The following is a 17713-nucleotide window of genomic DNA, read 5'->3' as shown; positions in this document are numbered from 1 at the left end:
AGACCACATCTGTATGCAGATTCAAGATGTGGGCATACCGTGGATTTATATAAGGGCAATAAGATATTCTCCGTCTTATTCTATCCCTTTTTTAATGATTGCTAACATCCTGTTAGATTTTTGACTGCTGCTGCACACTGCGCGGACGTCTTCAGAGAACTATCCATGATGACTCCAAGATCTCTTTCCTGATTAATTGTTGCTAAATTAGCCCCCATCATATTATATGTCTAGTTGGGCTTATTTTTTCTAATGGCTACATCTAGACTGGTATGATTTTCTGGAAATGCTTTTAACGGAAAAGTTTTCCGTTAAAAGCATTTTTGGAAAAGCGCATCTAGATTGGCACGGATGCTTTTCGCAAAAGCACTTTTTGCAGAAAAGCGTGCATGCCAATCTAGATACACTTTTCCGCAAAAAAGCCCCAATTGCCATTTTCGTGATCGGGGCTTTTTTGCGCAAAACAAATCTCAGCTGTCTACACTGGCCCTTTTGCGCAAAAGCTTTGCTCAAAAAGGACTTTTGCCCGAATGGGAGCAGCCTAGTATTTCCACAAAAAGCACTGATTTCTTACAGTAGGAAGTCAGTGCTTTTGCTGAAATTCAAGTGGCCAGTGTAGACAGCTGGCAAGTTTTTCCGGAAAAGTGGCTGATTTTCCGGAAAAAGTGGCCAGTCTAGACACAGCCAATGTGTATTACTTTACACTTATCCACATTAAATTTCATTTTCCATTTTGTTGCCCAGTCACTCAGTTTGGTGACATCTTTTTGAAGTTCTTCACAGTCTGCTTTGGTCTTAACTACCTTGAACAATTCAGTATTGTTTGCAAACTTTGCCGCCTCACTGTTTACCCTTTTCTCAGATCATTTATGAATAAGTTGAAAAGGGTTGGTCCCAGGACTGACCCTTGGGGGACACCACTAGTTACCCCTCTTCATTCTAAAAATTTAACATTTATTCCTACCCTTTGTTTCCTGTCTTTTAACCAGTTCTCAGTCCATGAAAAGATCTTGCCTCTTATCCCATGGCAACTTAATTTACGTTAGAGCCTTTAGTGAGGGACCTTTTCAAAGGCTTTCTGGAAATCTAAGTACACTAGATCTACTGGCAGGGGCAGATGAGAGTTTTGCGTGGCCCAGGTTACGGGGCCTATTGAAGTGCAGGGCCCCGGGCAGCTGCCCTGCTTACCCTGCCCTATATCCGCCGCTGTCTCATGGATTCCCCTTTTCACATATTTGTTGACCCCTTCAAAGAAAGCTAATAGATTAGGAAGACATTATTTTCATTCACAGAAACTATGTTGCTTTTTGCCCAACAAATTATGTTCTTCTATGTGTCTGACAATTTTATTCCTTATTATTGTTTTAACTAATTTGCCCGGTACTGACGTTAGACTTACCGGTCTGTAATTGCCGGCAACGCCTCTAGAGTCCTTTTTAAATATTGGCATTACATTAGCTATCTTCCAGTCATTGGGTACAGAAGCTGATTTAAAGGATAGGTTACAAACCATAGTTAATAGTTCCGCAATTTCACATATGAGTTCTTTCAGAACCCTTGGGTGAATGCCATCTGGACCCAGTGACTTGTTCTGTTAAGTTTATCAATTAATTCCAAAACCTCCTCTAATGACACTTCAATCTGTGACAATTCCTCAGATTTGTCACCTACAAAGGATGGGTCAGGTTTGGGAATCTCCCTAACATCCTCAGCTGTGAAGACTGAAGCAAAGAATACATTTAGTTTCTGTGCAATAACTTTATCATCTTTACGTGCTCCTTTTGTATCTCAATCCTCCAGAGGTCCCACTGGGTGTTTAGCTGGCTTCCTGCTTCTGATGTATTTAAAAAAAACTTTTTGTTATTACCTTTTGAGTTTTTGGCTAGTTGTTCAAATTCCTTTTTGACTTTTCTTATTACATTTTTACACTTTATTTGGCAGTGTTTATGTTCCTTTCTATTTACCTCACTAGGATTTGACTTCCACTTTTTAAAAGATGTTTTTTTATCTCTCACTGCTTCTTTTGCATCATTGTTAAGCCACGGTGGCCCTTTCTTAGTTCTTCTACTGTGTTTTTTAATTTGGGGTATACATTTAAGTTGGGTCTCTATTATGATGTCTTTGAAAAGTGTCCATGCAGCTTGCAGGGATTTTACTTTAGTCACTCTCCTTTTAATTTCTGTTTAACTAACCTCCTCATTTTTGCATAGTTCCTCTTTTTGAAATTAATGTTATTATATTATGGTCACTACTTCCAAGCGGTCCTATTATAGTTACGGCTTGGACCAGATCCTGCACGCCACTCAGGGTTATATTTTATCTTTTGTCCATGCTGTAACAAGTCGTTTGCAAGATCAGCAGAGGCTAAGGTTTGCAGACTTACGTGCTTGAAACCCAGTCTCAACCAGATACTGGTCATAACTTATTTATGGTTTCCCGGGCCTGAAGAGGGGGAACTTAGGTCTGGACCTTTCACCCACACAGGATGGCCAGAAAAATATCCTCAGACTCAGCAGAAGTATTATTAAATATAAGTCCCAAATAACTGGTTCAGGCTAAGTAAAGTAATCAGACACAGGTTGCAATAGATAATCACAAAGACCCAGGGCAACAAACTGATGTATATGGGTATGTCTACACTACAGCGTTATTTTGAAATAACCTCATTCCTCATTTGAAATAGTTAATTCAAAAAAGTTATTTCGAAATAACGCGTCTACACACAAAATGCATTTCAAAATAGCGTTTTGCTATTTCGAAATAGCGCTTCTGCACTGAGTGGACGCTGAATCACATTTAAGGCCGGTCAGAATCAGGTCCAGCAGGGCATCAGGTCAGGAGTTACTTTGTGTGGCTGCTGCCTGAGGCTATCTGAGGTCTGTGCTTAAGGGGCCTCCCCTTTCCAGACAGCTGGTTCTCAGGTTTCCCTGCTTGCTTGCCTACCTCGATGAGGGACAGCAAAGCATTGTGTCTCTGCAGGCCCTGGTTGCCCTCACTTGGGATACCACAGCACTCTGCAACATGGAGCCAGAGCTGCCCCTGGGCACTCTGGTGCTTCTTGTGGACACATTGCTGTGAGCCTGGATGCACTTTCTGCAGGCTGCCATCCAGGAGGTCCATCAGGGGGCTGTCAGTATCCAGGAGGTCCTGCAAGAAAGCTTCCACCCTGAGGAGCACTAAGAGCCTCCCTGGTCTGCCCACTGGGGGCTTGTGCCTCATTCCTCCCTCACATCCTTCCACTTACCTCTCTCTACCCCCCTCCCCCTTCCTGATGTCAAATAAAATACACCTATTTTCTTGAACACAAACTCTCTTTATTTAACAAAACTGGGAGCGGGAGAGGGAGGGTGGGTCACCCTAGGAAGGCTGGTGGCCCCCTATTTCGAAATAAGTGTCTACACAGCACTTATTTCAAAATAGCTATTTCAAATTTGGCATTATTCCTCATGGAATAAGGTTTACCAAATTCAAAATAAGCGCTCCACTATTTCAAATTAATTTCAAAATAGCGGTTTGGCTTTGGAGATGCTAGTAAAGTTATTTCGAAATAATGGCTGTTATTTCAAAATAAATTTGCTGTGTAGACATACCCTAAGATAATAAGTTAAGAGAAATGATACATTGACCAATAGGAAAAAAAACCTTCATCATTAGAAATGTTCTCTATTGAATATGCATAAAACATATTATCGTCAGGGTCACTTGGTATGAAAGTGGGACCCCAGCCAAGAGGCAATGGGGAGGAGAAGATGTAGTCCTTGGAAGGACTAGAATGATGGCCCCTGGTGATGATTGGGAAGGTGAAGGTAATGAGAAAGATGATGGGCTAACATCTAAGATTGTTCTAGAAGGAATGATGTAAGTATATGGTAAGGAAATATGGATGTACATTCCCTATCTTATGAAACTGAGGTGTTTGTGACTGTGCTAACTGTATTAATAAACTATAAATATTGTAAATATTCAAGAGTTTCTATATTGTGAGTGTTAGTACCGTGCACATCAGAGTTCCAATCATAGAATAATTGAACACTGGGCCTGATCCTTGGACAGAGAACCTGTAAAACCCAAAGGTGGGTAATTAGAATTTAATATAATCTTAAATCAGGCTACACCAGGCCAACAAGCCCCCAACTGAAGTACAGGATCTGCCGAAAAAGCTCCCTGATGTCGGCAGAGCTGCGGCTAGACTTTAATTTCACTTTCGAAATGGTGCTTTATCGGCACAGCGCCAGAACGTGAATATGCAAATGAAGTCCGGGATATTTAAATCTGGGCTCATTTGCACTTTCAAATGGCAGAGGGATGTAGCCTACATGTAGCCTGAGAGTGAGTAAGGGCTGTGGACAGCAAATGATGGCGAGGAGGGGAACAGAAAGGCTTGGGCCTCAAGGAAGTCTTGGGGAAGGGATGGAGTAGATCTTGGCTTGTCCTGACATTTACAAAATGATCTTGGGTGTAAAAAGGTTGGAGACCACTGCCATACGGAGTTTCTTTGTTATTTTGAACTATTGTTCCAGTGGAAGCTGGAGTCTTTTGGCTAGCCTAGGCGGTGGGCTGAGAGCTGAAATCACTGAGGGTATGTCTACACTAGCCACCCTAGTTCGAACTAGGGTGGCTAATGTAGTCATTCGAACTTGCAAATGAAGCCCGTGATTAAAATATTCCGGGCTTTATTTGCATGTTCCAGGGCGTCGCCATTTTTAAATGCCCCCTAGTTCAAACTCCGTACCCACGGCTACACACGGCACGGGCTAGGTAGTTCGAACTAAAGCCCCTAATTCAGACTAGAATCATAGAACCATAGAATAATAGGACTGGAAGGGACCTCAAGAGGTCATCGAGTCCAGCCCCCCGCCCTCAAGGCAGGACCAAGCTCCGTCTACACCATCCCTGACAGATGTCTATCTAACCTGTTCTTAAATATCTCCAGAGAGGGAGATTCCACCACCTCCCTTGGCAATTTATTCCAATATTTGACCACCCTGTGGTCATTGCAGGAGGAGTAACGGTAGTCCAAATTAGGGGCTTTAGTTCAAACTACCTAGCCTGTGCCGCGTGTAGCTGCGGGCACAGAGATCGAACTATTGGGCATTTAAAAATGGCGACGCCCTGGAACATGCAAATAAAGCCCGGAATATTTTAATCCCGGGTTTCATTTGCAAGTTCAAATGACTACATTAGCCACCCTAGTTCGAACTAGGGTGGCTAGTGTAGACATACCCTGAGAAACTGACAAAGAGCTGAAATCACTAGGTTTGGCCCAGAGCCAGACCCATTGTGGAAGCAGGAGCCAGTGGTCAGAAGGGTGACTGGTAGGAGCAGCAGCAGGTGGGAATGAGTGGACAACAGGAGCAGCACACAGGTGGCATTGCCACATGTTCAATGAGTGAAGACATCAGGGTGATGTGTCTGGTCTGCACTGCCTGGACAGAGCTGTAAGTGGGGTGTTTGAAGTGGGGTTGGACTAAAGGCTTTGTGCTGCAGACTGGGCATGGCACCTTGCTTACTGATTTCTTTCATGTTATGGGTTTTCTTTGTTTATGTGGGGTCATGTGGGTTGACGCTAGATTACTGTGATTAAACAGACTGTTTCTATCTCCGACTCAGTGCTTGTGAGTAGGGGAGAATTGCCTCTAAAGGCACCCAGTGGGTAGACTGGAATTTTTGGAGTTTACTGGGTGGGGACTCGAGCCAGATTGTCACCTTATTGAAAGAATCTCCCTAGATACTGAACCCAGCCCTTCTGGCTGCTGACTGCTACTGGCAAAAGGGTTCTAGATCTAGATCTAGAGCTGGATTTCTTAAACTATAGTCAAGTACAGGCAGTTCCCGGGTTACGTACAAGATAGGGACTGTAGGTTTGTTCTTAAGTTGAATCTGTATGTAAGTCGGAACTGGCGTCCAGATTCAGCCGCTGCTGAAACTGACCGCCAGTTCTGACTTACATACAGAATCAACTTAAGAACCCCAGGCGTCCCCAAGTCAGCTGCTGCTGAAACTGATCAGCAGCTGATTCCAGGAAGCCCGGGGCAGAGCAACTCTGCCTGGGGCTTCCTGTAGTCAGCGCTGGTCAGTTTCAGCAGAAGCTGACTTGGGGACGCCTGGGGCAGAACAGCTGGGGTGCTGCTGGGTTGCTCCAGTAGCGCCGCTCCTGGGTGCTACTGGACCAACCTAGCAGCACTCCATCTGCTCTGCCCCAGGCGTCCTGATTCAGCCGCTGCTGAAACTGACCAGCAGCGGCTGAATCAGGACCTGGGGCAGAGCAGCTGGGGTGCTGCCGGGTTGGTCCAGTAGTGCCCAGAGCGGGCGCTGCAGGACCAATCAGCAGCGCCCCAGCTGCTCTGCCCCAGAGTCCAAAACAAAAGCCTGGTCTGCTGGGAGGGGGGGAGCACACTAGCTGCCCCCCCCCCAGCAGACCAGGGACACGGGGAGCAAAGCCTCAGAGGCGCGGGACCCCCCTGCGGCTGCGGCTTCAGTCCGGGAGCCTGTGGTCTGCTGGGGGGGGGCAGCTAGTGTGCCCCCCCCCCAGCAGACCAGGCTTTTGTTTTGGACTCTGGGGCAGAGCAGCTGGGGCGCTGCCGATTGGTCCTGCAGCGCCCGCTCTGGGCACTACTGGACCAACCCGGCAGCACCCCAGCTGCTCTGCCCCAGGTCCTGATTCAGCCGCTGCTGGTCAGTTTCAGCAGTGTCTGAATCTGGACGCCAGTTCCGACTTACATACAGATTCAACTTAAGAACAAACCTACAGTCCCTATCTTGTACGGAAGTCGGGGCGAGAAAGCCCCGTTCGTAAGCTGCTCCGGTGCCCCTGGTCTGCTGGAGACCGTCTCCAGCAGACCAGGGGCACCGGGCGGGTTCCCGCGCTTCTGAGGCTTTGCTCTAGCAAAGCCTCTGAGGCGCGGGACCCCCCCGCGGCTGCGGCTTCAGTCCGGGAGCCTGTGGTCTGCTGGGGACGGTCCCCAGCAGACCACAGGCACCCAGATTGAAGCGGCAGCAGCGGCGGTTCCCCGCACCTCTGAGGCTTTGCTCTGGCAAAGCCTCAGAAGCGCGGGAACCCGCCCGGTGCCCCTGGTCTGCTGGAGACGGTCTCCAGCAGACCAGGGGCACCGGAGCAGCTTACGAACGGGGCTTTCTCGCCCCGACTTCCGGGGCGAGAAAGCCCCATTCGTAAGTGCGGATCCGACATAAGTCAGATCCGCGTAAGTCGGGGACTGCCTGTAGTAAGTGTTGTATTTATTATTTGCTATCAGTTCTGCCACTTTACATTTCATATTAATTTAGATGGTATTTCCTTAATGATAACTACTCAAACTATGTTGTTTATCATTTATCTAGAAATGAGATCTCCTAGAATTTTATATTTCATTAAGCAATATAATTTCTTTCTTTACAGTCAGTGTACTATTAATTTAATATTCTTATTTCGTTGTTCAATTTTAATTTCCAATTTGATAAAAAAAAGGATTTTTATGTTATGCTTCAATAAACAAATTTCTTTATTCAATTATTAAATTTTCTTGTCTATCTTTAGTCACGGTGCATATGAAATGAACTCTTATGCACTTATTTACTGTAAGATAAAGAAGGTTTTCTAAAAGGTGTCAGCTAATATGGTTTTAAAAATATCTTTTTTTCCTAGTTGGGAAATCTCTTAGGTGATAAAGTGAGAGACATAATCCCTGGGGGTATGTCTACACTAGAAAGTTAGTTCGAACTAACGGACGTTAGTTCGAACTAACTTTCCTATGCGCTACACTAGCGCTCCGCTAGTTCGAATTTGAATCGAACTAGCGGAGCGCTTAGTTCGAACTAGGTAAACCTCATTTTACGAGGACTAACGCCTAGTTCGAACTAGCTAGTTCGAACTAAGGGCTGTGTAGCCCTTTAGTTCGAACTAGTGGGAGGCTAGCCCTCCCCAGGTTTCCCTGGTGGCCACTCTGGCCAACACCAGGGAAACTCTATGCCCCCCTCCCGGCCCCGGACCCCTTAAAGGGGCACGGGCTGGCTACGGTGCCCGTGCCAGGTGCAAGCCTGCCAGCACCCAGCTAGCAGACCCTGCACCTGGCACGGCACAGAGCCACCCACCCGATGCCCCCCAGCCCACCCCCTCTTGCCGGGACCAGGCTGGCGGCTCCCGGGAGCTTGCCCTGGACCGCAAGAGGCGGGCACCTTCCTGGGCTAGTGCGGACATCGTGGACCTCGTCCACGATCTCCGCACTAGGCACAGGAAAGTGGCCGTCTAGGGCAGGAGAGCTGCCAGCCTGGCCACCCAGGACCAGGTGTGCATGAAAATCAAGGGGGTCCACTGAGACCCCCGACACTGAGCCCTGAGCTTACAATGGCCGTCCTGGGTCAGACCAAAGGTCCATCTAGCCCAGTAGCCTGTCTGCCCACAGCGGCCAACCCTAGGGACCCTGGAGGGGATGGACCGAAGACAATGACCAAGCCATTTGTCTCGTGCCATCCCTCTCCAGCCTTCCACAAACTTTGGGCAGGGACACCACTCCTACCCTCTGGCTAATAGGACTCCATGGACCCAACGTCCATGACTTGATCTCACTTCCCTTTAAACTCTGTTCTAGTTCTAGCCTTCACAGCCTCCTGCAGCAAGGAGTTCCACAGGTTAACTATTTGCTTTGTCAAGAACAACAACTTTCTCTTACTAGTTTCAAGCCTGCTACCCAGTCCTTTCCTTTGGTGTCCTCTAGTCCTTCTTTATGGGAACTCATGAAGAACTTTTCTGAATGCACCCTCTCCACCCAACCCCTGCTTTTAGAGACCTCTATCCTGTCCCCCCTCCGTCTCCTCTTTTCTAAGCTGAACAGTCCCAGTCTCTGTAGCCTCTCTTCATCTGGGACCTGTTCCCAACCCCTGATCATGTTAGTTGCCCTCCCCTCTCCCAGCCTTTCTCTTCCCCTCTCCCACCTCCTTTTCCCAGTCTCCCCCAGTTTTTTTCAATAAAGACAGAGTCAATGTTGGAAGAAACGTTATCTTTATTTTGTACATCAAGAAGAAGGGGGGCTAGGGAAGGGCAAGTGGAAGGAGGTGAGGGAGGAATGGGGTACGAGCCCCCGATGGGGAGGACTGGGCTGGCTCTGCGGGCTTCTGGGGGTGGAAGCTCTCCTGCAGCCCCCCAATTACTCCCTCTCCCCAGATGGCAGCCTGCGGCAAGTGCAGCCGGGCTGATGGCCGAGTGGTGTGATGTGCCCAGTGTGGGCACTCAGGGCACTCCAAGCCAGAACTTCTTTGCAAGCGGGGCACCCCTTAGAACTGTGTGTCCGGGGTGGGGGTCGGGACCCTTTAAGCGCAGCCCTCGGCTAGCCTGAGACAGTATCTCCATGCTCTAAGTCCTCCTTTTATGCCCTGCCGGCACTGCTTCCGGCCATCCTTAAGCCCTGTTCAGAGTCCACTCAATGTGGACTTACTAGTTCGAACTAGCAAAACGCTAGTTCGAACTAGTTTTTAGTTCTAGATGCGTTAGTTCGAACTAGCTTAGTTCGAATTAACTAATTCGAACTAAGTTAGTTCGAACTAGCGCTGTAGTGTAGACGTACCCTGGAATAGTGTGATAGTTATTGTCTCCTCACATTAGCAGTTTCATATTTTTAGTATTTACAATTATTTGTCATCCAACACTAACTTACTACACAGAGGGGTCCAACGAGCAGCCCACAGGTTGGATTCATTTTACAGGATGATTCCATCCTCTTTCCTAATCTGTCCACCCACAGAGCAGATGTGCTCTGCAAAATGGGGTCCTCTGCCCAGCATGGCCTCGCATGCACCGTATGTGTCAGGTCACATCACATGGAATCTTACCCCACAATAAATCACTGGGATCCGTGTTTTGTAGAGTTACCTGGGAGGATGGAGTCTGTGCGGCGGTCGTACAGCATCCCCAGCTGGAAAGGACGGCCCAGCGCCGGCATCGCAATGGCTGCTTCCTCAACCGAGGCCAGGCTTGTAACTGGGAGATTTGCCCACACCTAGAACACAAGGCCAATGTATTTACAGCTCACAGCACAGACCCTCGTGACGGCCCAGTTATCTGTATACGAGAGGTCTGCTTCCACTGCTGTTCATTATTCCGCACCTCACTACCATTACATCAGAGTGGAATGCACTGGCAGGGCTTGAACTATAGGCTGGTCTTTTTAAAAGTTATTGAAAAGTTTTGACCTGAAAGCAGGATAAAGAAGGCTGAGAGCAGCAGAGAACAATTTCAATCAAGTGTCATTGATATGAGTCAGGTAGCATAATATAGTAAAATCTAATTCCATGGACAAATTAGTGATAGACAAACCAGGAAGGTGTCATTTGATTTGTAAAACTCTACAGAATCATAATTTTAATGGCATCACCCTTTATGGTGTCGCAGAAGTGACTCTCTGTCTACTTGGCTCCCAGCCACAAGGCCGTCAGTTGGCAGACATTTTCATAATACAAAGTTGTCAGAAGTAGAATAATAGAATCATAGAATACTAGGACTGGAAGGGACCTCGAGAGATCATCGAGTCCAGTCCCCTGCCCACATGACAAGACCCAGTACTGTCTAGACCATCCCTGATAGACATTTATCTAACCTACTCTTACATATCTCCAGAGATGGGGATTCCACAACCTCCCTGGGCAATTTATTCCAGTGTTTGACCACCCTGACAGTTAGGAACTTTTTCCTAATGTCCAACCTAAACCTCCCTTGCTGCAGTTTAAGCCCATTGCTTCTTGTTCTATCCTCAGAGGCCAAGATGAACAAGTTTTCTCCCTCCTCCTTATGACACCCTTTTAGATATCTGAAAACGGCTATCATGTCCCCCCTCAATCTTCTCTTCTCTAAACTAAACAAACCCAATTCCTTCAGCCTTCCCTCATAGCTCATGTTCTCTAGACCTTTCATCATTCTTGTTACTCTTCTCTGGACCCTCTCCAATTTCTCCACATCTTTCTTGAAATGTGGTGCCCAGAACTGGACACAATACTCCAACTGAGGCTAACCATCTCAGAGTAAAGCGGAAGAATGACTTCTCGTGTCTTGCTCACAACATACCTGTTAATACATCCCAGAATCATGTTTGCTTTCTTTGCAAGAGCATCACACTGCTGACTCATATTCAGCTTGTGGTCCACTATAACCCCTAGATCCCTTTCTGCCGTTCTCCTTCCCAGACCGTCACTTCCCATTCTGTATCTGTGAAACTGATTGTTGCTTCCTAAGTGGAGCACTTTGCATTTGTCTTTATTAAACTTCATCCTATTTATCTCAGACCATTTTTCCAATTTGTCCAGGTCATTTTGAATGATGACCCTATCCTCCAGATTAGTTGCAATCCCTCCCAGCTTGGTATCATCTGCAAACTTAATAAGCGTACTTTCTTTACCAATATCTAAATTGTTGATGAAGATAGTGAACAGAGCCGGTCCCAAAACAGACCCCTGTGGAACCCCACTTGTTATACCTTTCCAGCAGGATTGTGAACCATTAATAACTACTCGCTGAGTACGGTTATCCAGCCAGTTATGCACCCACCTTATAGTAGCCCCATCTAAGTTGTATTTGCCTAGTTTATTGATAAGAATATCATGCGAGACCGTATCAAACGCCTTACTAAAGTCTAGGTATACCACATCCACCGCTTCTCCCCTATCCACAAGACTTGTTATCCTATCAAAGAAAGCTATCAGATTGGTTTGACATGATTTGTTCTTTACAAATCCATGCTGGCTGTTCCCTATCACCTTGCCACTTTCCAAGTGTTTGCAGATGATTTCCTTAATTACTTGCTCCATTATCTTCCCTGGCACAGAAGTTAAACTAACTGGTCTGTAGTTTTCTGGGTTGTTCTTATTTCCCTTTTTATAGATGGGCACTAGATTTGCCCTTTTCCAGTCCTCTGGAAAAGTAGTTGTAGTTTGTATCACTCAGTGACGCTGTTGGATTCCAATACGATCACACAAATCATTGTTGCAACCACTGTTCTATGTTTGCCCCAAATCATGTACAAAGTGGGCCAAGTGAGGTTCTATTGAAAGCTGGAGCTTCACTGAATCTCTTTATATTATCCATGTGCATGTGTCCTTTTTGTATTTGAAGTTATGACTCTTGAATTTACTTGTGGTTCAGATGTTTGCTTCTGGGAGACACCAAACAGGAAGCTTGTCCAGCCTGTTGTGTCCTGTGAATAGAAGTACTCGACTGACAATGGGCCATGGGAGGTGCCAGTCCTCATCTGAGGAGCTTTTCTGAGAATGTTGAGGCCAGCGGGGGAAGAATAGCTGCTGCCTGAAAAGGGCTGAGTCATGTCTGGGTAGAGGACATGCTCATGTGACAAATTCCATTTTATGGCTGCACTTTTCCACAGAGAGCAATGGGCTTCCCTCCACATGGCCAAGGATACCAAAAGGGCCCTGAAGTTTCCTTTAATTTTGTCTTTAATTAGGATTCTCCACCTAGAATCATGGAACCATACAGCTGGAAGAGACATCAGGAGGTCATCAAGTCCAGCCCCCTACCCAACACAGGAACAGTCCCAACTAAATCATCCCAGCCAGGGCTCTGTCAAGCTGAGACTTAAAAACCTCTAGGGATGAAGATTCCACCCCCTCCCTAGGTAACGCATTCCAGTACTTCACCACCATACTAGTGAAATAATTTTTCCTAATATTCAACCTACATCTCTTCCTCTGTAACTTCAGACCATTGCTCCTTGTTCTGCCATCCATTTCTACTGAGAACAGCCTTTCTCCATCCTCTTGGGAACCTCCCTTCAGGAAGTTGAAGGCTGCTATCAAATCCCACCTCACTCTTTGCTGCTGCAAACTAAACAGACCCAAATCCCTCAGCCTCTCCTCGTAGGTCATATGCTCCAGCCCCCTAATCAGTTTGGTTGCCTTCTGCTAGACCCTCTCCAATGTGTCCACATCCTTCTTGTAATTGCTCCAGATGTGGCCTCACCAGAGCCAAATAAAGGAAAATAATCGCTTCCCTAGATCTGCTGGCAATGCTCCCTAGGGAACCCAGCCCAGTGCTTCACTACCCTCCTAGGGAAATGGTTTTTCCTAATATCCAACCTGGACCTCTCCCACCACAACTTGAGACCATTGCTCCTTGTTCTGCCATCTGTCACTACTGAGAACAGTCTCTCTCCATCCTCTTTGGAACCTCCCTTCAGGAAGTTGAAGGCTGATATCAAATCCCCCCTCACTCTTCTCTTCTGAAGACTAAACAACCCCAAATCCCTCAGCCTCTCCTCATAAGTCATATGCTACAGCCCCCTAATCAGTTTGGTTGCCCTCCGCTGGACCCTCTCCAATGCGTCCACATCCTTTTTGTAGTGGGGGGCCCAGAACTGGACACAATACTCCAGATGTGGCCTCACCAGAGTCGAATAAAGGGAAATAATGACATCTCTGGATCTGCTGGCAATGCTCCTCCTAATGCAATCTAATATGCCATTAGCCTTCTTGGCTACCAGGGCGCCCTGTTGACTCATGTCCAGTTTCTCATCCACTGTAATCCCCAGGTCCTTTGCTGCAGAACTGCTACTTAGCCATTCAGTTCCTAGCCTGTAACAATGCTTGGGATTCTTCCGTCCAAAGTTCAGGATTCTACACTTGTCCTTATTGAATTTCATCAGATTTCTTTTGGCCCAATCCTCTAATCTATCTAGGTCACTCTGAACCCTATCCCTGCCCTTAGGGTATCCACCTCTCCCCCTAGCTTAGTGTCATCCACAAACTCGCTGATGGTGTATTCCATCCGCTCACCCAGGTCATTAATAAAAATGTTCAACAAAACTGGACCTCGAACTGATCCTTGGGGCTCTCCACTAGAAACCAACCACCAACCTGACAGTGAGCCATTGATCACTACCCATTGGGCTCGACAGTCTAGCCAGCTTTCTATCCATCTTATGGTCCATTTATCCAATCCATATTCCCTTAACTTTCTGGCAAGAATATTGTGGGAGACCGTATCAAAAGCTTTGCTATAGTCAAGGTATATCACATTCACCAACTTTTCCATGTCTATAGAGCCAGTTACCTCATCATATAAGCTGAGAAAATGTGATGGAGTCTAGTCGAGCTCCTACAACCTTGAGAGCCCGTTTGGGCAGCAATTTGGTTTTAGACGGTTGATATGGAATCCAAGGCTGAGTAGTAGAGTGATAGTCTTGTTGACCATGTCCTGGGTATCTCGATATGATGTGCCTTTGATAAGGTGATTGTCCAAATACAGAATGATTATCACCCCTACACCTTGGAGGTATGCTACTACGACAGCTAGGGTTTTTGAGAAGACTCTTGGTGCTATTGATAAGCCAAATGGAAAGACTTGATATTGTTGGTGGTCAGTTCCTTATGTAAGATGTAGGAAATGTCTGTGTGCTGGGTGGATCATTATATGAAAATAGGCATCTTGGAGGCTGAGGGCTGAGAATCAGTCTCTGTTGTCTAATGCCAATATGAGATCATCTTGAACCTTCAATATATTATGTATTTGTTGAGTTTTCTGAGCTCTAATATGGTCTTCACCCCATGTCGTCTTCTGTGTGAGGAAGTATTTTGAATAAAACCCTCCTCCTTGTTAGCCCAAAGGGACTGGTTCTATGGCCTTGATTTGTAGCACCTGTTGAACCTCTGATTGTAGGAGGTTTTTGTGAGGGGGTCCCTGAAGAAGGACAGGGAAGGAGGTGGGTAGGGGAAATATATGTGAAAAGTAAGGAGTAGCCCAGACTGATGATATCTAAGACCCACTGGTTGGATTTTATCTCAGGTCATTGTTAGAAAAAGGACCATAGCCAATGGGTAAATTGAAGGTTGGATGCTGTAGATGGTGGTTTAGTGGGGATGTTTCTTGAGCCCTCGACTAAATCTTCAAAACTGCTGCTTTGGCATGGATGGTTGATTTACATAAGATTGTTGCTGATTATGTAGTCTGTGCTTTTGTTGTCTGTGCCTTTGTCTGAAGTTGTATGGCCAGTTAGACTGCTTATATGACTCTCTTGGCCTTGAGATGGAGGTATTCCTCTGGCATTTATTTGGCAGGGTATACATCCCCAGTGTCATAATGGGATAAGAGGGAAGGTCCTTTCATGAATTGAGAGCTGGTTAAAAGACAAGAAACAAAGGGTAAGAATACATGGTAAGTTTTCAGCATGGAGAGCTAGGGGGACCCTCAAGGGTCAGTCCTGGGACCAATCCTATTCAACTTAGAATCATAGAATCATAGAATAATAGGACTGGAAGGGACCTCAAGAGGTCATCGAGTCCAGCCCCCTGCCCTCAAGGCAGGACCAAGCTCCATCTACACCATCCCTGACAGATGTCTATCTAACCTGTTCTTAAATATCTCCAGAGAGGGAGATTCCACCACCTCCCTTGGCAATTTATTCCAATATTTGACCACCCTGACAGTTAGGAATTTTTTCCTAATGTCCAATCTAAACCTCCCTTGCTGCACTTTAAGCCCATTACTCCTTGTCCTGTCCTCAGAAACCAAGAGGAACAAATTTTCTCCTTCCTCCTTGTGACACCCTTTTAGATATTTGAAAACCGCTATTATGTCCCCCCTTAATCTTCTTTTTTCCAAACTAAACAAGCCCAGTTCATGAAGCCTGGCTTCATAGGTCATGTTCCCTAGACCTTTAATCATTCTTGTCGCTCTTCTCTGTACCCTTTCCAATTTCTCCACATCTTTCTTGAAATGTGGCACCCAGAACTGGACACAGTACTCCAGCTGAGGCCTAACTAGTGCAGAGTAGAGCGACAGAATGACTTCACGAGTTTTGCTTACAACACACCTGTTGATACAACCTAGAATCATATTTGCTTTTTTTGCAACAGCATCACACTGTTGACTCATATTCAACTTGTGGTCCACTATGACCCCTAGATCCCTTTCCGCCATGCTCCTTTCTAGACAGTCACTTCCCATCTTGTATGTATGGAACTGATTGTTCCTTCCTAAGTAGAGCACTTTGCATTTCTCTTTATTAAACCTCATCCTGTTTACCTCTGACCATTTCTCTAACTTGCTAAGGACATTTTGAATTATGTCCCTATCCTCCAAAGAAGTTGCAACCCCACCCAGTTTGGTATCATCTACAAACTTAATAAGCGTACTCTCTATCCCAATATCTACATCATTGATGAAGATATTGAACAGTACGGGTCCCAAAACAGACCCTTGCGGAACTCCACTTGTTATCCCTTTCCAGCAGGATTTAGAACCGTTAACCACAACTCTCTGACTATGGTTATCCAGCCAATTATGCACCCACCTTATCGTGGCCCTATCTAAGTTATATTTGCCTAGTTTATCAATAAGAATATCATGCGAGACTGTATCAAATGCCTTACTAAAGTCTAGGTATATGACATCCACCGCTTCTCCCTTATCCACAAGGCTCGTTATCCTATCAAAGAAAGCTATCAGATTAGTTTGGCATGACTTGTTCTTCACAAACCCATGCTGGCTATTCCCTATCACTTTATTACCTTCCAAGTGTTTGCATATGATTTCCTTAATTACCTGCTCCATTATCTTCCCTGGGACAGACGTTAAACTGACCGGTCTGTAGTTTCCTGGGTTGTTCTTATTCCCCTTTTTATAGATGGCCGTAATATTTGCCCTTTTCCAGTCTTCTGGAATCTCCCCTGTCTGCCATGATTTTTCAAAAATCATAGCTAAAGGCTCAGATACCTCCTCTATCAGCTCCTTGAGTATCCTGGGATGCATTTCATCAGGACCTGGTGACTTGCTGACATCTAACTTTCCTAAGTGATTTTTAACTTGTTCTTTGTGTATCCTATCTTCTAAACTTACCCTCTCTCGGCTTGTATTCACTACGTTAGGCACACCTCCAGACTTCTCGGTGAAGACCGAAACAAAGAAGTCATTGAGCATCTCCGCCATTTCCAAGTTTCCTGTTACTGCTTCTCCCTCCTCACTAAGCAGTGGGCCTACCCTGTCCTTGGTCTTCCTCTTGCTTTTAATGTATTTATAAAAGGTCTTCTTGTTTCCCTTTATGCCTGTAGCTAGTTTGATCTCATTTTGTGCCTTTGCCTTTCTAATCTTGCCCCTGCATTCCCGTGTTGCTTGCCTATATTCATCCTTTGTTATTTATCCTAGTTTCCACTTTTTATAGGACTCCTTTTTTATTTTGAGATCATGCAAGATCTCCTTGTTAAGCCAAGCTGGTCTTTTGCCATATTTTCTGTCTTTCCTACACAGCGGAATTGTTTGCTTTTGGGCCCTTAACAACGTCCCTTTGAAATACTTCCAACTCTCCTCAGTTGTTTTTCCCTTCAGTCTTGCTTCCCATGGGACCTTACCTACAAGTTCTCTGAGCTTATCAAAATCTGCCTTCCTGAAATCCATTACCTCAATTGTGCTGGTCTCCCTTCTACCTTTCCTTAAGATCATGAACTCTATTATTTCACGATCACTATCTCCTATACTGTCTTCCACTTTCAAGTTCTCAACTAGTTCCTCCCTATTTGTTAAAACCAAATCCAGAACAGCTTCTCCTCTGGTAGCTTTTTCAAACTTCTGAAACAGAAAGTTGTCTCCAATGCAGTCCAGAAACTTATTGGATAGCCTGTGCCCCGCTGTGTTAGTTTCCCAACATATGTCTGGATAGTTGAAGTCCCCCATCACCACCAAATCTTGGGCTTTGGATAGTTTTGTTAATTGTTTAAAAAAGGCCTC

The 17713-nt window shown here is 45.8% G+C and overlaps 1 protein-coding gene across 2 annotated transcripts in view; it reads right to left on the bottom strand.

Moving 5' to 3' along the window:
• Positions 1 to 17713, bottom strand: part of LOC149525474 (uncharacterized) — a 58119-nt gene that overhangs the window by 25861 nt on the left and 14545 nt on the right. For both annotated transcript variants that reach the window (XM_089775940.1, XM_089775941.1), the window contains exon 4: positions 9863 to 9989. In XM_089775940.1, coding sequence (XP_089632066.1) covers positions 9863 to 9989 — 127 coding nt within the window. The remainder of the gene's footprint in view (positions 1 to 9862; positions 9990 to 17713) is intronic.

This window comes from Pelodiscus sinensis, chromosome 2, assembly GCF_052426305.1.
Source record: "Pelodiscus sinensis isolate ZL-2025 chromosome 2, ASM5242630v1, whole genome shotgun sequence".
Lineage (NCBI taxonomy): Eukaryota > Metazoa > Chordata > Testudines > Trionychidae > Pelodiscus > Pelodiscus sinensis.
The sequence above is the reverse complement of the archived record's forward strand: the minus strand, read 5'-3'. Positions and strand labels throughout refer to the sequence as shown.